The sequence below is a fragment of the Coregonus lavaretus genome (genome assembly GCF_964263955.1).
Source record: "Coregonus lavaretus genome assembly, chromosome: 36".
Taxonomy (NCBI): Eukaryota; Metazoa; Chordata; class Actinopteri; order Salmoniformes; family Salmonidae; genus Coregonus; species Coregonus lavaretus.
The window spans coordinates 26,350,567-26,371,760 of record NC_140023.1 but is presented as its reverse complement, the minus strand read 5'-3'; the positions used below and the strand labels follow the sequence as shown (position 1 = coordinate 26,371,760).

Below are 21,194 nucleotides of genomic sequence, written 5' to 3'. Positions count from 1 at the left end.
AATGTTGATATTTGGTTGTTTTGACAACCAAACACAATTCAATATCACTTTTGAAATACTATAAATAGCCTATAAACTTGTCGACAAGTTAACAAATTATATGTTGGTTCACTTCTCCAAATCAACCAAAAATAAAAGTTAAAGAATGGGATTAAGCCAGTGGCTCGGATGGAACTATCCAATAAGTAGATACATCTCCTAAATGTTGATATTTGGTTGTGTTGTCAACCAAACACAATTCAATATGGGCCCGATTCAGACGTAAGAAATATATGCCTTTCCTACGCACTTCTCAGTAGTTCCTATTCAGACTTACCTTATGCAGGTGCATAACAGGCTTTGCAGGTGTGGTTCCCTTGCACACTCAGAATAAATATAATTCAAATGCTGAAAACCCTCCCACTTGCTGGTTGAGAAAATTCTAATTAAAGCTACACCAAATTTAAAGAGATGGCTTTAGATAAATGTACTGAAAACCCTATTCAATGAAAACTCCACGAGAAAATATGTTAACCAGCAAGTGGGAGGGTTTTCAGTACATATATCTAAAGCCATCTCTTTAAATTTGGTGTAGCTTTAATTTGAATTTTCTCAACAGACTCACTAGAATATACATTGCCTTTGGAAAGTATTCAGACCCCTTGACTTTTTCCACATTTTGTTACGTAACAGCCTTATTACTAAAATGTATTAAATTGGTTTTTTCCCCTCCTCAATCTACACACAATATCCCATAATGAAAAAGCAAAATATCACATTTAAATACGTATTCAGACCGTTTACTCAGTACTTTGTTGAAGCACCTTTGGCAACGATTACAGCATCGAGTCTTCTTGGGTATGACGCTACAAGCTTGGCAAACATGTATTTGGAGAGTTTCTCCCATTCTTCTCTGCAGATCCTCTCAAGCTCTGTCAGGTTGGATGGGGAGCGTCGCTGCACAGCTATTTCCAGGTCTCTCCGGAGAAGTCCGGGCTCTGGCTGGGCCAATCAGGGACATTCAGATACTTTTTCCGAAGCCTTTCCTGCGTTGTCTTGAATGTGGGTTTAGGGTCATTGTCCTGTTGGAAGGTGAACCTTCACCCCAGTCTGAGGTCCTGAGCACTCTGGAGCAGGTTTTCATCAAGGATCTTTCTGTACTTTGTTCCATTTATCTTTGCCTCGATCCTGACTAGTCTCCCAGTCCCTGCCGCTGAAAAACATCCCCACAGCATGATGCTGCCACCACCATGCTTCACCGTAGGGATGGTGCCAGGTTTTCTCCAGACGTGACGCTTGGCATTCAGGCCAAAGAGTTCAATCTTTGTTTCATCAGACCAGACAATCTTGTTTATCATTGTCTGAGAGTCTTTAGGTGCCTTTTGGCAAACTCCAAGCAGGCTGTCATGTGCCTTTTTACTGAGGAGTGGCTTCCGTCTGGCCACGCTGCTATAAAGGCCTAATTGGTGGAGTGCTGCAGAGATGGTTGTCCTTCTGGAAGGTTCTCCCATCTCCACAGAGGAGCTCTAGAGCTCTGTCAGAGTGACCATCGGGTTCTTGGTCACCTCCCTGACCAAGGCCCTTCTCCCCCAATTGCTCAGTTTGGCCAGGCGGCCAGCTCTAGGAAGAGTCTTGGTGGTTCCACACTTCTTCCATTTAAGAATGATGGAGGCCACAGTGTTATTGGGGACCTTCAATGCTGCAGACATTTTTTGGTACCCTTCCCCAGATCTGTGCCTCGACACAATCCTGTCTCGGAGCTCTACAGACAATTCCTTCGACCTCATCGCTTGGTTTTTGCTCTGACATGCACTGTCAACTTTGGGACCTTATATAGACAGGTGTGTGCCTTTCCAAATCATGTCCAATCAATTGAATTTACCACAGGTGGACTCTAATCAAGTTGTAGAAACATCTCAACGATGAGCAAAGGAAACAGGATGAATCTGAGTTCAATTTTGAGTCTCATAGCAAAGGGTCTGAATGCTTATGTAAATAAGGTATTTCTGTTTTTTATATTTTATAAATTTGCACACATTTCTAAAAAACTGTTTTCGCTTTGTCATTATGGGGTATTGTGTGTACAGTCGTGATCAAAAGTTTTGAGAATGACACAAATATTAATTTTCACAAAGTCTGCTGCCTCAGTTTTTATGATGGCATTTTGCATATACTCCAGATTGTTATGAAGAGTGATCAGATGAATTGCAATCAATTGCAAAGTCCCTCTTTGCCATGAAAATGAACTTAATCCCAAAAAAGCATTGATTATGCAAGAATGGGCTGCCATCAGTCAGGATGTGGCCCAGAAGTTAATTGACAGCATGCCAGGGCGGATTGCAGAGGTCTTGAAAAAGAAGGGTCAACACTGCAAACATTGACACTTTGCATAAACTTAATGTAATTGTCAATAAAAGCCTTTGACACTTATGGAATGCTTGTAATTATACTTCAGTATACCATAGTAACATCTGACAAAAATATCTAAAAACACTGAAGCAGCAAACTTTGTGAAGACCAATACTTGTGTCATTCTCAAAACTTTTGACCACGACTGTAGATTGCTGAGGATACATACATACATTTTTTTTATTTTTTTTTATTAATGTAAAACAATTTGTGGAAGACGTCACGGGGCCTGAATACTTTTCGAAGGCACTGTATGTAGAGAACGGTTCAGAATATTTGACATCAATTAAAAAAAGCCATGTAAATACACACATATTTGTCTCCTTTTCAGTATCTATTGGTAGATTAAAAAATGCTCTTATCTTGTATTATTTAGGGATAGGAAAGTATTTATGAATATAAAAAAAAAAGATTTGGAGAGCCTTTATGTACAAAATATTGGTGAATAAAAAAATACAGTTTGATTCATCCTGAATGTTGCCATATTCAGTTGTTCAATCCATGAAATATTCCCATGTGAAATATTGCAAGGGAAAAAAATGTAATGCGAGAGCAAATGAATTGTAAATGGATGCAAAAAAATTGTTTTCAGTGAAACATTTTATGATAACGCAATTAAATAAAACGTCTCCCTCTTTCCTGCAATTTTCCCTATCTTTGGTTATGTTATCCTGGCCTTTGCTTTTGCTGCCTTTTTTCCAGTTGCAAGTTTTAGCACATTCATTCTAGCAACATAGCACCCTGCATCGCACTGCTGGTTTGCCTCTGAAGCTAAGCAGCATTGGTCCTGTTCAGTCCCTGGATGAGAGACCAGATGTAGCTGGAAGTGGTGAGAAAAATAACGTGTCCGAAAACCACGTCAGACTCGTGAACATTTCACATGTAAAGAAATATATTATAATGTTATATGTGATTTGTTCACGTGTGCCTGACACCCAAGCTTTTTTCATGTTTTTTTTTAAGGGTTGTGTCACGCTCGTTAAAGGACGGGACGGACCAAGGCGCAGCGTGATATGCATACATGTTTATTATACAGAATAAACACAACGACAAAACAACAAACTAAACGAAACGTGAAGTCCAAGGTAGACACAAACAACATACCTTATACGGAAAAAGATCCCACAACCCACTAGTGCCAATAGGATGCCTAAGTAAGGTCCCCAATCAGAGACAACGAGCTACAGCTGCCTCTGATTGGGAACCACACCGGCCAACATACAGTGGGGGAAAAAATATTTAGTCAGCCACCAAATGTGCAAGTTCTCCCACTTAAAAAGATGAGAGAGGCCTGTAATTTGCATCATAGGTATACGTCAACTATGACAGACAAATTGAGAAAAGAAATCCAGAAAATCACATTGTAGGATTTTTTATGAATTTATTTGCAAATTATGGTGGAAAATAAGTATTTGGTCACCTACAAACAAGCAAGATTTCTGGCTCTCACAGACCTGTAACTTCTTCTTTAAGAGGCTCCTCTGTCCTCTACTCGTTACCTGTATTAATGGCACCTGTTTGAACTTGTTATCAGTATAAAAGACACCTGTCCACAACCTCAAACAGTCACACTTCAAACTCCAATATGGCCAAGACCAAAGAGCTGTCAAAGGACACCAGAAACAAAATTGTAGACATGCACCAGGCTGGGAAGACTGAATCTGCAATAGGTAAGCAGCTTGGTTTGAAGAAATCAACTGTGGGAGCAATTATTAGGAAATGGAAGACATACAAGACCACTGATAATCTCCCTCGATCTGGGGCTCTACGCAAGATCTCACCCCGTGGGGTCAAAATTATCACAAGAACGGTGAGCAAAAATCCCAGAACCACACGGGGGGGATCTGGTAAATGACCTGCAGAGAGCTGGGACCAAAGTAACAAAGCCTACCATCAGTAACACACTACGCCGCCAGGGACTCAAATCCTGCAGTGCCAGACGTGTCCCTCTGCTTAAGCCAGTACATGTCCAGGCCCGTCTGAAGTTTGCTAGAGTGCATTTGGATAATCCAGAAGAGGATTGGGAGAATGTCATATGGTCAGATGAAACCAAAATAGAACTTTTTGGTAAAAACTCAACTCGTTGTGTTTGGAGGACAAAGAATGCTGAGTTGCATCCAAAGAACACCATACCTACTGTGAAGCATGGGGATGGAAACATCATGCTTTGGGGCTGTTTTTCTGCAAAGGGACCAGGACGACTGATCCGTGTAAAGGAAAGAATGAATGGGGCCATGTATCGTGAGATTTTGAGTGAAAACCTCCTTCCATCAGCAAGGGTATTGAAGATGAAACGTGGCTGGGTCTTTCAGCATGACAATGATCTCAAACACACTGCCCGGGCAACGAAGGAGTGGCTTCGTAAGAAGCATTTCAAGGTCCTGGAGTGGCCTAGCCAGTCTCCAGATCTCAACCCCATAGAACATCTTTGGAGGGAGTTGAAAGTCTGTGTTGCCCAGCGACAGCCCCAAAACATCACTGCTCTAGAGGAGATCTGCATGGAGGAATGGGCCAAAATACCAGCAACAGTGTGTGAAAACCTTGTGAAGACTTACAGAAAACGTTTGACCTGTGTCATTGCCAAAAAAGGGTATATAACAAAGTATTGAGAAACTTTTGTTATTGACCAAATACTTATTTTCCACCATAATTTGCAAATAAATTCATTAAAAATCCTACAATGTGAATATCTGGAATTTTTTTTCTCATTTTGTCTGTCATAGTTGACGTGTACCTATAATGAAAATTACAGGCCTCTCTCATCTTTTTAAGTGGGAGAACTTGCACAATTGGTGACTGACTAAATACTTTTTTCCCCCACTGTATATCATAAGATCCTTTGAGTAACTTTGGTTCAGGTCATGTTATGAACAAAGGAATCTAGCCTGAGAGCATATTTCTGTTCTGCCCTTTGGAGCAGGACATGAAATGTCCATAGCCCTTTCATTGCAAAAGTCCTGATCTCCTCAAAAATATATGTTTGCCGGGTTGTGTCCAGTCAGGGAGATGCTTTCACATCTCTGGGAGGAAGGACTTCAACATTGCACAGCAGCTGAAACCTGGCTCCTTCTGAGTGAAAGCTCCTTGGCCACAACAACACCAGGCTCCAGACGATTAAAGTTGTAAAGGAGGAAAGCAGACAAAATTAGACAAGACATTAAAACCTTACATACCAGCAATAACAATAATTGACCCCCAAGTTCAAGCAATAAGCTCAAAGTACAAAGACAACATATCTGAAGTTTTACTTGTTCACCGTCAATCATCTCCTTGTACAGGTGGTGGAGAGCATATTAATGCTGAAAGACAAATTTCAGAAAATTAGGTTAAAACATGAATTAATGAATGTCCTAAAGCTTGTTATTGCCTGTTGACTGAGCACGCCACCATTCTCATCGACGGGGCTATAGTGGAACAGGTTGAGCGCTTCAAGTTCCTTGGTGTCCACATCACCAACAAACTGTCATGGTCGAAACACACCAAGACAGTCGTGAAGAGGGCACGACAAAGCCTATTCCCCTTCAGGAGACTGAAAAGATTTTGCATGTGTCCTCAGATCCTCAAAAAGTTATACAGCTGCACCATCGAGAGCGTCCTGACTGGTTGCATCACCGCCTGGTATGGCAACTGCTCGGCCTCCGACCGCAAGGCACTACAGAGGGTAGTGTGTACGGCCCAGTACATCACTGGGGCCAAGCTTCCTGCCATCCAGGACCTCTATACCAGGCGGTGTCAGAGGAAGGCCCTAAAAATTGTCAAAGACTCCAGCCACCCTAGTCATAGACTGTTCTCTCTGCTACCACACGGCAAGCGGTACCAGAGCGCCAAGTCTAGGTCCAAAAGGCTTCTCAACAGCTTCTACCCCCAAGCCATAAGACTCCTGAACAGCTAATCATGGCTACCGGACTATTTGAACTGCCCCTCCACCCCACCCCATCCCCCTCTTTTACGCTGATGCTACTTTGTTTATTATTGCATAGCCACTTTAACTCTACCCACATGTACCTATTCTCTCAATTACCTCGACTAGCCAGTGCCCCCGCACATTGACTCTGTACCGGTACCCCCCTGTATATAGCCTCCCTACTGTTATTTTATTTTACTGCTGCTCTTTAGTTATTTGCTTGTATTTATTTACTTAACACTTTTTTTATTTTACTTTTTCTTTAAAAAACGGCATTGTTGGTTAAGGGCTTGGAAGTAAGCATTTCACTGTAATGTCTACACCTGTTGTATTCGGCGCATGTGGCAAATAAAATTTGATTTGATTTGATTTACAGCTGTACCAAAATGCCCTGGACACACTTAACCTGCTTCCAGACCAACAATGGCAATGCAGATACAAGATAACTAGGTAGATTTAGCAAACATTCAGCTTCATAATTACCAGCTGGCTGGATGTAAATGGTATTCATCTAGCTAGCCAATTAGTTCAAGATGCAAAAAAAGTGACCTTGAAATCTAAAATCGAATAGCTAGCTAGCTATTTAGCTATCATTTCATCGTGGCTAACTAGCTAGACAACTTAGCATGTGTCCCTACAACGAAACATGGAGTTTGATTAGCATTCGCACCACAGTGTCTATTTTAGGTAGCTAGCTAGTTAAACATGACATACTGGCAAACATTAAAAACATTATCATCATGTTATGCATACCTGAGCACATCAGCAATCAACATTAACAGCAGAATGCAACTGGCCAGCTCAGCTAGCTGGCTTAACGTTGCTTCGTCCCGCAATGAGCCATCTGTAAACAATGGTTCATTGCGGGACAAAGCAAGCTATTACGGTATCTACCTGTATGCAACTGTCTAGCTATCTAGCTATATACACTACATGTGGACACCTGCTCATCGAACATCTCATTCCAAAATCATGGGCATTAATATGAAGTTGGTCCCGTCTTTGCTGCTACAGTATAACAGCCTCCACTCTTCTGGGAAGGCTTTCCACTGGATGTTGGGACATTGCTGCGGGGACTTGCTTCCATTCAGCCACAAGAGCATTAGTGAGGTCGGGCATTGATGTTGGGCGATTAGGCCTGGCTCGTAATCGGCGTTCCAATTCATCCCAAAGGTGTTCGATGGGGTTGAGGTCAGGGCACTGTTCGAGGCCAGTCAAGTTCTTCCACACCGATTTCCACAAACCATTTCTGTATGGACCTCGCTTTGTGCATGGGGGCATTGTCATGCTGAAACAGGAAAGGGCCTTCCCCAAATTGAAAGCACAGAATTGTCTAGAATGTCATTGTATGCTGCAGCGTTATGATTTCCCTTCACTGGAACTAGCCCGAACCATGAAACACAGCCCCAGACCATTATTCCTCCACCACCAAACTTTAAAGTTGGCACTATGCATTGGGGCAGGTAGCGTTCTCCTGGCATCCGCAAAACCCAGATTGGTCCGTTGGACTGCCAGATGGTGAAGCGTGATGCATCACTCCAGAGAACACGTTTCCACTGCTCCAGAGTCCAATGGCGGCGAGCTTTACAACACTCCCGCCGACGCTTGGCATTCCGCATAGTGATCTTAGGCTTGTGTGCGGCTGCTTGGCCATGGAAACCCATCTCATGAAGCTCCCGACGAACAGTTATTGTGCTGACGTTGTTTCTAGAGGCAGTTTGGAACTTGGTAGTGAGTGTTGCAACCAGGACAGACGATTTTTACGCGCTGAGAGAAAATGTTGCAGTTTTAACGTACACTTTCTGCAACTCTACACATCTTGCCATGAGGTGGAGAGAAAATGTTGCATTTTTAAGTAACTGTCCAGTGAAAATCTCTCTTTTAAAACGTAATATTCTGTTAACTCATACCCAAATAATGTTGTTGACTCATTCTAAACTCGTATTTGTGGCCAAAGCATGAACTGGAGAAAAACACTTCAAAAACCTCACCTCAAACTTGTATCTCAAACTGACTGTTTAAAAAATGCTTGCAATTTCCTCATAGAGGATGACGCCATCCTCCTAAGGAGGATGAGCTGGCCAATCAGTGGTTTATTTACATTAATATTTTTAATAACAGGTATACGCCCACACCCTTCTGTTGTTGGGGTACGCCCACACCATTCCAACACAGAAAAGCTGCTTATTAACATTCTTAATGACCATTTCACTCATATTGTAATTAATTATCGGTCATATTTCATAGAAATCTGGCAACACTGGACAGTTACTTTGAAGGTCGACTTTGGGCAAAAATGCAAAAATAACAGATTTAAACTGTATAACTGATCATTGCACCATCATACCAGGTCATTTAATGCTTGAAGTTTTGGGGGGATGAATTAAGATGTTTGGCTAAAGAAGTGCCATTTTTTACTGATCTCTACAGCTTCCGTCCAAAAACAAAACATTTGAAATGATGTCAACACATACTGGAGGAGTTACCGGCTAGCTACAAGTGGCTAGCTTAGCTAACGAACTAGCTACGTCGGTCGCGGCACACATGACCAGAATGACACATCAATAAACCACCAAAGGCACACCCCATTTCTATTTGAAAATGGGGTGTGCCTTTTTGTGACCTTAAGTCGACCGTTAAAGCTAATTTCCTGCAATTCTACACATTTTGCCATTGCTTATGTCAACCTTTTTTAGGGGGGGGGGGGGACGAATCTAAATTATTAGTGTGGACGAATCTAACTGTTTGGAATATTCGGGGAGACATGTCCCCCCATAACCCATGGCAATTTTGCCTATGACTCAGAATCTCGAACGGCATTGATCACTTGCATCATGTAGGCCTACTTTTAATGTAATCTCAACTGCAATCCAGGTCATTTGGTTCCGCTATTACATGAAGCACAGTGATAACACAATCTGTTGTATACAGTAAATAACAACATATCTGACTTTGTATTCCCATTTTAACTTTGCTGTGCTATTAAATGGTTGAAACCACAGTGATAGGCATTTGGGTGACAACAAAACCAAAAATCTGACATTGTTTTTCATTGGAATTTGGTTCTGCTTTTAGATGGTTGAAAGCATAGTGATAACACATTGGAAATTCAACTAACTTTTGGCTGTCTTTTGAGTGGGTGAATTGTTGTAATCTCATTGAGCAACATCTCAACCAAATATTACCAACTGTTCAATGTTGAAATTACGTGGTGTGCCCAGTGGGTAGGCATTCACTATGGGAGCTAACACGGGTCAGGTCTCAGGCGAGCTTGTCCATCAAGTGAGTTTAATTCTGCTACCCTCAGACATGGGCACAGGAGTGGTGACAACAGGATCATGTTCAGTAGGCACAAAATGGAAGAATGAAACAGAGAGGTACTATCTGAACTTGTCCAATAAGAAATACTATTGTTTCTAATCCGCTGCTTTGCTACTGTGTGCTCTAATGAACACGACCTAAGTGTCTCTCTGCTTGTGCATTAGGGGGCCGTTTTCTGGACACAGATTAAGCCTAGTCCTAGACTAAAATGCAATCTCAATTGAGAAGCTCCATTGAAAGTGCTTTTTAGTCCAGGACTGGGCTTAATATGTGTCCAGGAAACCGGACCCTGGAGTATTCATTCAGAGGTTGCTCAAGATTGTTGTGATACAGCCCATATGTCTACGGCTGTCTATCACTCCGTATGCATTGTCATGCTAAGTAACTGTGGGGAAATTAGCTTTAAATGTCAAGCACGTTATAACGCAGATCTACAGCTGATCGGATTAACAGTCTAGCCCCTGTGTGCTAGACTGTTAGTGATCCCGTTAAAGATAGCCCTCTAAATGGTTACATTTGATCCTTACTGAACTAACACTGTTAAAAAATCTACCTCAGGCGTTCCAAATATTCTAGTCTGAGAGATGCTGAATCTCTATTCCCGCACTTGAATACTCCTCTGAACCAGACAACTTTTACCACGCCACAGTTTCACCACACCACAGAAAAGTTTAGTGACTGTTGTTTCTGATTTTAAAAAATTAGCCTTGTTTATCATAGTGGTATCAGGTACATGTCCCAAGACTGAACAGACTCTAGTGAAAGCCTCCATTCATTTGTCAACATAAACGAATGTCCTTACAAGAAGTATGCGTTGAGAATAAAAAACAATTCAAACATAATCAAATTCAACCCTTTATTTGCAGGAGTTGCAGGTTGACATTGTCTAACTGTTTCCAGTGTGTACATTAAGTCTGTAGTGAGGCCTTGTCCAGATCAAAAGGCTAAAATTTATACAACTGGCCTTCGCAGAAAACACCACGAAACCTGGGTTGCGTTCAGGAGGGTGAAACTTACTAGACGGATTCCACAGATTCCATCTGAACGTTCCAAAGCATTGAGCCCTCCTGAACGCAGCCATGTTTCTGGTGTGTGATAGGCCTGACCACAGCCAGGGATGGGGCCCAGTTCCAAAAATACACAGGGCATATAGGGATTGAACAGCGAGAAGGGGGGTGAGAGATCGGTTTGGAATCGAGCCATCAAATACGTCTTCATCTAGAAAAAGGAAAACATGGCTGGCGGCAAACCTTTTCAAACCCCTGGAGAACATCCATCTAGCATACAAATCAACCACTCACTACCTACTCTATAGTCTACAAATCATTGATATTGCACATCAACTGAAAATAAAACAAAAATAAATGTATATACATAGTACACACGGGTTGAATCAACGTTGTTTCCACGTCATTTCAATGAAATTACGTTGAACCAACATGGAATAGACGTTGAATTGACGTCTGTGCCCAGCGAATACTTACAATACTAGCAGTCTCCTAACATTGATAATGGTACAAATAAATACAACTAAAACTTTATTCACATCTGTTTTTTAAGACTGTGGACTGTTATGTCAATCAGAAACTCATATAGGCGAGGTAGTTAATAAAAACCAAGTCCTCTAACAGAGAGAGGAGCTAAGGCTTACTAAACTAACAAAACACTCTTGAGTGCCTCTACAGCAGAGCGAGATAGAGAGGGGTTAAAAACACAGACAGCTGTAAGAGCACTTAAATCAAATCAAATGAATAGGGCTAGGGGTTTTTCCTGGTCATGTGACCTGAGGAAAGACTCCTGGCCCCACCAATAAAACATAACAGCCAATTTGTCTCAAATTGGTCCCTTACCCTTGGCCACAATCATTTAATGTTTCCAGAACTGTACTGGTGTTTATACTTATCCAGAATGATCAGATCTGCAAACATCGAAGGGTTAGGCACAAGTAGGAAGGGCAGGGAGAAAATTGTAACTGGTTGAATAAGTAATGCAACAAAGAGGGGAAAGTGTCAAAGGTATTTGGGCCAGGTTATTTATTGCCTTCCCATATCTGTTCATTAACATTCGATAACAATGCTCTCTCCAGATCCAACACCCAAAAACGTTACAATTACAGTCAAATAATAAATAAAGAGATGTTCTACTAGTGCAGAAATTAATGTTGTAGCCATGACTACAGAACACTACAGCTAGGGGTGGGCAGAGTAACAGGGTGTCGAAATGTGTTCAATGGTTTTTAGGATCCACATAAATTGAGATGAACACTAAATACTAGAAAATAAAATAATATGTGTTTGTAAGGAAACACTTTCTAATAGAGAAAAGGGGAAAAAGTTCCATCCACTGTAAGATCCAAAAGACTATAATTTACAGCATAGACATACTGTACACAGCTTGGAGGGACAGAAGCTGACCCAATAAAATAAATAAATAATTTACAGCATGTACACAATCAGCAATACAGAATATAGGAGACAGAGAAATTAAAAAAAGAAAAAATTAAATTTCAAAAAGAAACGAAGGACCCTTAAGTGTCTCAAACTACCGGATGTGTAGGGCTGGGGCTGTGTGTGTGTGTGTGTGTGTGTGTGTGCGTGTGTGCGTGTGTGCGTGTGTGCGTGTGTTATCTGCAGCAGGCCAGTGCTCCCAGGGAGGTGTGGCTGTCCAGGCTGCTATCCGTGTCAGAGGTCATGGTGGGGTCACTGGGCTCAGTCGACATGGAGGATACGTCATTGGCCGAGGAGGAGGATGAGGCGGGCTGAGGGGAGCTGTCAATCACTGCTGCACCTGTGCTGCGAGAAACACACAGGATGACTGATACACCTGTACTAGGTACTAGCACGCACATGCACAAACACACACACTGTCCTGCAAGATACACCTGTGTGGCACACACCATAGAGTGCCGGAAGAACCCCTCTGAGTCTGTAAGGGGTACAGCAACCCCCCTACAGCATCCAAATACATTATTCACCTCCCTCCTATGAGTCAGCTCTGCATGCTCTCTTTCAGTAACTGCGTTTTATTCATGGTGTTTTCAGAGTGACATTTAATACAATAACAGCAGAGACCAGCTCACATACGTAAAATAAAAAAACATCAGAAACAGTGTTAACTAACCTAAAGGAGGAGGTTGTCCTCTGATCACTCCATTCTGCTTGGTCCATTCGTCCCACTCATACACCTCCTTCCAGATCAGGTCTAGAAGACAGGGAAGGGAGGGAGGGAGAGAGATTTGCCCTCATGACAAGTAACAAAATACAGAAATCACCACCGGGAGAAGATCATAAACACCCATTGGGGGGTCAGTATCAATGTGACCTCATCCTATTGGACCCTGAGCCAGGCGAACCCGGTGACAGTGATATTTACACCCAGCCTTTAAACCTGGCCAGCTCTGCAGCATCACGTTTCACACCATAACATAACATGGAAAAGTCGTAAAACAAGTCAAATGTCAACATTACAGTGAAAATGTTGTAGTGAAAAGTGAAAGCTACTCTTGTACAATGGAACCAAAATGAAGTCCTAAAAGTGCAAACTCCAAGATAAATCGAGCATATACTGTATGTTCAATTCGTTCAAGTATTTCAAAGTAGTTGACATATGTATGTGACCCATGTCTAGCGAAAAGTGATAGTTGTAGTAACGTCTCTAACCTTTCCACTCCTCCACCGTATGCTCTCGCTCATCCAGCTGCTTGTCTGTGATCTTTGGAGGGGGCTGAGAGGAAAAAGAAAGCAAAAGAAAGAGAGTAGAGAAGGTCCCTACATCAAACCATCAACCGTAGTTCACTCTTCTGACTAAAAGTGTCAACCGTTTCAGTCCAATTTCCAAGTTCCCCCTCCAATAGATCGTACCACTTGTTAAACACTTACCGCCTCCACTTCTGCTGGGTCGTACCACACGTTGATATAGGGGTGTTTCAGGGCCTCGTCCACCGAGATCCTCTTAGACGAGTCGATCACCAACATCTTAGACAGCAGGTCTCTGGCCTGGCTCGCTGGGAATGGAGAGAAAATATAGTTCAGACCAGCACGAGCATACACACACACCCTACCCACACACACAACGCCTCCAGTACCTTTCAATTTGTTGTGTTCTGAGTCTGCAGGGAAGAGGACATCAGGGAAGAGTTTGTCGAAGCTGTATCCTGCGTAGAGCGGCCTGTTCTCTACATACGTCCTTACTGATTGGTTGAGCTTCATCAGGAACTCCTGGGGCGGAGTCCCGAGCTGCTCTATCACCTTGTTCCACTGGTCAATGTCTGAGCAGGTGGAGTTAGGGAAACAGTACACACAGATACAGCCTTCTCCACAAACACACACTATTACTTTGTTAGTGAACTACTTTTCCAGAACTATCTCTGTTTTCTAGAACTATCTCTGTGTACTGGCAGAAGCTGAGGTGGTTATTGGGGAGGGAGGATGGGAGTGTGGCTGTATTTGGATATGGTGGATATGATGGTGGGTGGCATGCATAAGGAGTGCTCCATAGGGAAGTGGTTGATGGTAAAAACACACAGACAGGATAAAATGATATCACGGTAAAAGAGGAAAGGATACGGTCAGTGCCTGGGAACAACACATTACCTCTGACCATCTCAGCCACAATGCAGCCCACTGACCACACGTCCACTACCCGATGAATGGAGAGATGACATGCAAACACAACGGAGAGAAAAAATGAAAAACAGGGGAAGGAAATTAGAGAGTAAAAAGTGAATGGATTACAAAAAATGGATATCACAAATAAATCAGAAAATGGAAAGAGGGATAAATCTGGTGAATGAAGGAGAAAAAGCAAAGCATGAATGAGTAAATCGGGTAAATGAGAGTGAAAATGGATGCAGCATCTGCCAGTCTCGAGCGACGGAGACCTCTGTCAAATGGGAAGGAAAAAGCAGGAAATCAGGATGTGAAATTCATTTTCCATCTCGGAAACTGAGAGACTGAAGAGAAATGGTGGCAAACTGTTTTATTTATTATTTAATGGTGGCAAACTGGCAAACTGTTTTATTACTTAAGGAGATGATTCACAGCCAGAAGCACTAAGGATACAGTCCCTTCCTGGGAACAGGATTTTGTGGCGGACCATTTCTGCCAGAATACACCCCACAGACCATATGTCCACTGTTTACAACATGGAGAAGAGAGGGGGGGGGGGGGGGATGACACAGAAACAAGCTAATTAGATTTTAGCAGTTAATAAAGAGACCATTGTTTCTGCAGTGGTGGTTAATGCATACAATCATTATGGGTAGAATGAATATTTGCTTGATTGATTGATCAATTGATTAGTTGCTTGATTGACAGGTACTGACCGTTGGCCTGGTAGCCCATCCCCAGTATGACCTCTGGTGCTCTGTAGTATCTGGTCACTACGTAGGGGGTCATCAGTAAACCTGTAGCCGCTGTCCGAGCCAAGCCAAAGTCCAAGATCTTCAATGTACAGTCTGATTTCACCACAATGTTACTGGGCTTCAGATCCTAGAGGAGGGACAAAGAGAGATCATCATTATCATCGTTGTCCTCATCATCATCCTCATCATCATCATCATCAATAGCAGCAGCATACTTTAAGGCCCAGACACCTACACAGGACAATCAACCCAAAACTGTCATTAGGCGACTGTCAGCTGCACACCACCATTCTTTTGTTTTGGGCTGTAGCCTGGGAAGTGTGTTCCAGCGCAAAGACTAAAAGACTCTGGCAGACAATTCCATCAGAGAGCATCATTGCAGTCTTGGCAATATGTTTTCGCTATTATAGTAAGGGAACATAATGCTCCCCAAACAATGAGAGAGACAGATGGGGGACATCAGTGAAGCTATGTTGGTGTCGTCATCATAATATATTATAAAACCGTCAGCATCCATATTCCTCACCATATTCACAACAGTAATGAGTCACACCATTTTAACTACAATAGTGTAGTGAGTCATCTTTCACAGATTTGCTTGTATGCTAGCAGCTTAGAAGCATGACATACAAACCAGTTACAGTGTTCTAGAATCTTGTCACGCCCTGGCTCTGGGGACTCTTAAATGTTGAGCCAGGGTGTGGATTTTTCCTTGTTTAGTTTTCTAGGTTTGTCGTTCTAGATCGTGTATTTCTATGTTGGCCAGGGTGGATCCCAATCAGAGACAGCTGTAGCTCGTTGTCTCTGATTGGGATCCATACTTGGGCAGCCTGTTTTCACTAGTCATTGTGGGATCTTGTTCCGTAAGGTTTGTGTTTTGACCTAGGACTTCACGTATTGTTTATTGTTTTGGTTCTTGTTGTGTACAAATAAAGTATGTACGCCTATCACGCTGCGCCTTGGTCCGCATCTGTCGACGATCGTGACAAATCTAGATGAATCTCATAATGATCTCGGTGGTTATTGGGTTTTTCCCATCCTTGTCTAAGGTGTACACGCTCCAAATATGTATCCCAAATGGCACCCTATCTATCCCTCCCTATAAAGCGCACTACTTTGACTGGAGCCCGGGAATAGGGTGCCATTTCGGACGCAAAAGCAGTGTTTAGATCATTAGCAGGTTCCTCTTGATCTCCCGTGGATTTAGCCAACATCAAAGCTCTGACATTATCACCTACTATTTGTGGAGGAGTTACTGTATTCGGAGCTTTGAGCTTACTTTTCCTGGAAATACAAAAATGCCCCAGAATTTGTAATGACGAGCTACAAATGATAATGACGAGCTACATAATCGCTACATTATTAGCTTAGTGTTACCCTGAGCCGTACCCCGTGTCTACATGTTAGCTTAGCGTTAGCGTGTATGAGCCAGTTTGAGCCTTACCCTGTGTATGATGCCGGCATTGTGGAGATGTTTGATGCCACACAGCATCTGGTAGAGCAGGTAGGACAACCTCTCATGGTCCAGCTCCATCTGAATCACTTGGCACAGGTTGGCATCCATCAGCTCCATCACAATGTATCTACACAGGTAGGAAGAGAGATGAGGATATACCCGCACAGGCGCAGACACACACACAAACACAAGCGGGCGCACACACCCACATCATGAGGTAACTGTGGAGCCAGCTGGATGGCTTGAACAGAGAGGGATATGCGCTGGCAGAGAGATTTCACAGTTATTCTGGTAATAGCAGAGTCATTCTGTCATTGATGACAGACAGTTCAAAAGATCCTCCTATGTCTTAATTCCTAACAGCATGTAACCTACACTGTCAAAGGTTTATCATGTTATTCTACACCAATTAATGTACTTACACATCTGCAAATTCTTCTAATGATTTTTGTGGGCTGAATACGTTTAATAGGCCAATGATCTGTAGAGGTAACAACAAACACACGAGTCATACAGGATGCTTGCTAGATTAGTTTCCTCAATATAAGAAAAACAGTCCATCATAACACGTTTGTAATCAATTCAATTTCAAATGTATTATGCAATATAACAATAAAAAGTCCTGGATGCTGACTGACTGAAACCGCATTCTAGTGCTCTGTATAGTCACAATATAAGCTACCAAGGCAAATGCCTGTTTACTGTTCTATCTGAAGTATTATTATGCATTCATAAAAGAATATTCCTACTGTTCCTTTCCTCTCTATGTCCAGCCAGGCCATTCATAAACATAATTGAGCATAATTGTCATAGAGTCTCATCTAGAACATAATAGAACAGCAGGAAGAAGTCATTGACTCGTGTTGGTAGGCAGACTTACATTTTTGTGATTTACACATTTCATTAACACCAGTTCTCTGTACGCTCTCTTGGCATGCGTCTGGTTCTGGAACGGCCGACTCAACTTCTTAATAGCCACATTTCTCTCAAGGTTGTGGTCATACGCTGAGCTAAAAGGCAAGACCAAGAACATGGCAATACATGAACACTTCTGTAACAATGGTGTGATACAGACTGTAAAATAGGAATTTAAATGAATGTCTGATTGGTGTTTCTTTTCATTGGGTCTTTTAAAGCATGTGACCTTGAAACGTAACCTAAAAAGAGGACTTCACTCTCCAAATGACTGAATTCCATGGTCCATTTTGCCATTGATAGACCAGCTTTGGCATCAGCCTTCCTCCATTGATTCAGCACCACAGTATTTAGACAAATTAAAACTGTGGGGTACTTTGGTATGTAGCTTTAAATTGTATGTTACCTTGGAAACCAATTGAATCTCAAATAAAAGTATTTCATGGGGCTAAATAAAACAAAAAGTATTTGAAAACAATACACTGCAACACTTTATTTTGCATTCCATTGTTTACTGGTAATTACCTGGTACAAACCGCTGTTAAAACATTCATGAAGTAGTATATGACTGGCAGAAAAAACTAATGGGATAAAGGCCACCACTAAATTATATTTTATTTTGAAAAATGTATCGTGGAGCTGACATTTTCCATCAAGGCACTTGAAGAAAACGAAGGGATGAACTTGTTGATTAAAGCATTTATTTTCTTGGCATTTCGTTAGAAATAGTTAAAAACATAACAAACAAACGCCAACGCATTTCGGCATGGGTGTCAGCCTTCATCAGGGCGTAAAATTTGTAATGTCCACATGGGGGCTCTATAAATCACGTTTGAGTTGCAGAAGAACCAATAAGAAAACATGTCACATAAACAAAATAATACCACATAAGGAAATGAAACAGGGGTGTGAACATAAAGTAAATTATATAAAATATTAAGAATAATAGCATAACAAAAATATATAGACAAAAATGACTATACCAATCCAAAAATGTGTAATTACCAAGGGGTGTCCTTCATCCCCTTAGTTTTCTGCCAGTCATAGACTTTTCAAAGAGTACCTTGTACCAAGTCTCCATGGCCTTATAGTTTTTACCCATTTGAGCCCACCAGCACATTGTTTTTATTCTCAGCAATTAAATAGTAATTGCAAAGTGATTACACTTACCAGACGATTCCCTGTGCTCCTGAGCCGATGGGCCTTAGATTCTGGTAGCGCTTCAGAACTTTGAAGGTGGAATCTCCGACATCTAAACTGTAGAACTCCCTCTCTCCTCCTCGCTTGTTTTTATTCATGATGAAACCTGGAGGAGCTGATTTCTGGGCATCCAAACTAGGCTCGCTGTACTATGGACCCACACACACACACACAAGTGTGCACAAACACACACACACACACAGAAAGAGAAAGAGAGAGAGAGCATAACATATGCTAGGTTACAGAACACAGGTAGCTACGGTATGTTCTGAAGTGTATATGTTTCTATCTTTAAGATCGAATCCGCATTAAGGGAAACCGCGCCACTGTTCGCCCCCCAGCGCCTTTGTTATAGTTTTTTTGTTGTTGATGAAAACTGAGGAGCATTCGGCAGTGTGGTAGTTTTTTGGGGTGCATATTCTGCTGTCCTATCGTGAGTGCAATGATGTCAGAGAAAAAAATACATGTGTTTGTTGTTTGCAATAACTTCTTTATTGTAGTAATATCCCGAACGGACATGGCAGTTTCACGAATTAACGATTCTAGCTTTAACCTATTCTTCTTATTAACCTTCTCCAATGCTACAGTTTTCCTTCTTAAACCTAAAGGGTCATTACACTCCAAAATCAGATGATCAGATGTTTTCAAAAATCAAAAGCAATTTTCTTGTGAGATAAGTCCACGTCCCAGGCCATGTGTATGTGCCACAATCCAAAATGAATGGAGAATAAGCAACATGCAATTTCCAGATCTGCGGTGCTTATCTTTTCAATGAATTTGTTGGTTGAGGTACTGTATTACAGTGCCTAGTGAAAGTCTTCACACCCTTGCACAGTTGTCACATATTGCTGCCTTAAATTAAAATCTAAAAAGGGATTAAAATATATTTTTTCCTACAGATCTACATAAACTACTCCACATTTTCAAAGCGTAAGGAAAATTGTAGACATATTCTGAAATTAATAACAAATAGAAAACAAAGATACCTTGATTGCGCAAGTCTTTACACACCTTGATGTGTGAAGAGCAAATATTTTCACCTATTCGCATAAGTAGTGGTTCTCATTATTTATTAACTTACCCTGTCTTTGTAAGGTCCCTCTGTTAGACAGTGATATTCAAACAATGAGTCGACCGCAGACCCACCAATTAGTTTTAAAAATATGTCAGTGATTCATTTTTAGACAGGCACATATCAGGGGAGGTTACAAAATATTTCATAGACACTTTGAGTTGGTCACATTGGGTAAATAATCTGTAGGTGGTGTATCATATCACCCTGGCACTGAGGATCTGGCCTTCCTTCCTAACTGAGCTGCAGGAAAGAATGGAATCTGTTCAGGGATATTACTGTGGCCAAATAAAACAGCCACAGTTCACTGGCTGAGCTGAGAGAAAACTGTGCATGGATCAACAACATTGCATTCACTCTACATTACTGGCCTGTTTGACAGAGTGAAAAGAAGGAATCCTGTGCTAAAAATGAATCACTAATGTTTGCAACATGGCCCTTAAGATATACTGTACTTCAAGACAGCATATTTAACTTTCTGGCCTAAATGAAAAACGAAGGTTTGGGTCAAATCCAACACAACACATCACAGTGTCACGTTCGTTGTATAAAGGATCGGACCAAGGTGCAGCGTGGTATGCGTACATGTTTAATTTATTAAATAAACACTTGACAAAATAACAAAAACAACTGAACGTGAAGTTCTAAAGGCTAACAGCAACAAGCCTAAACAGAAACAAGATCCCACAACATAGGTAGGCAAAATGGCTGCCTAAGTATGAACCCCAATCAGAGACAACGATCGACAGCTGCCTCTGATTGGGAACCACACCCGGCCAACATAGATATAGATACACTAGAATGTATCCAAATCACACCCTGACCTAACCAAACAGAGAATACAGGTGATCTCTAAGGTCAGGGCGTGACAGTACCCCCCCCCAAAGGTGCGGACTCCGGCCGCAAAAACCTGACTCATTAGGGGAGGGTCCGGGTGGGCATCTAACCTCGGTGGCGGCTCCGGCTCCGGACGTGACGTAGGCAGTAAACTCTTCTCCCATCCTGCCTCCCCTTTGCACGCCCGGTCCGGTCTGGACCCCAGCGTGATGCTCCCCCTCTTAGTCCTCCCACAATGCACCAAGCCCTGTCTGGACCCTGTTGTGGGAACCCTCAACCCTGGAGAGGGGCTGACGTCTGGTCCCGGCCCAGCAGTCCTCCCGCGATGCACCAAGTCCTGTCTGGACCCTGGTGTAGGAGCCCTCGACCCTGGAGAGGGGCTGACATCTGGTCCCGGCCCAGCAGTCCTCCCACGATGCACCAAGTCCTGTCTGGACCCTGGTGTGGGAGACCCCGACCCTGGAGAGGGGTTGACGTCTGGCTCCGGCTCGGACCCCGGTGGAGCAGATGGCTCCGGCATGGGGGAAGAGTAGACGACCGGGCCCGGACTGGGCACCGGTGAAGTGGCCTGCCCCGGCTCTGGTAGGGAGCAGATAACCGGAGCTGGACTAGGCACCGGTGGAGCAGACTGCTCTGGCACTGGAGTGAAGCAGCTGACTGGAGCTGGACTAAGCACCGGTGGAGCGGACTGCTCTGGCACTGGAGTGGAGCAGCTGACCGTCGCAGGAGGCTCCGGGCC

At 42.6% G+C, this 21,194-nt stretch overlaps 1 protein-coding gene across 1 annotated transcript; it reads right to left on the bottom strand.

Moving 5' to 3' along the window:
• Positions 1 to 12,236: 12,236 nt before the first annotated feature.
• On the bottom strand, positions 12,237 to 18,689 carry LOC311111042 (mitogen-activated protein kinase 8-like; the record flags this gene model as incomplete). Its single annotated transcript, XM_084153737.1, has 11 exons — positions 18,517 to 18,689; positions 17,312 to 17,441; positions 16,854 to 16,912; positions 16,420 to 16,558; positions 14,937 to 15,102; positions 14,674 to 14,745; positions 13,698 to 13,880; positions 13,492 to 13,616; positions 13,273 to 13,336; positions 12,730 to 12,814; positions 12,237 to 12,405 (listed from the first exon to the last, which is right to left on the bottom strand). Exons 1-11 carry the CDS (start codon positions 18,642 to 18,644, stop codon positions 12,237 to 12,239), a joined length of 1,320 nt encoding a protein of 439 aa, XP_084009863.1. The 5' UTR covers positions 18,645 to 18,689.
• Between the last annotated feature and the right edge of the window lie 2,505 nt (positions 18,690 to 21,194).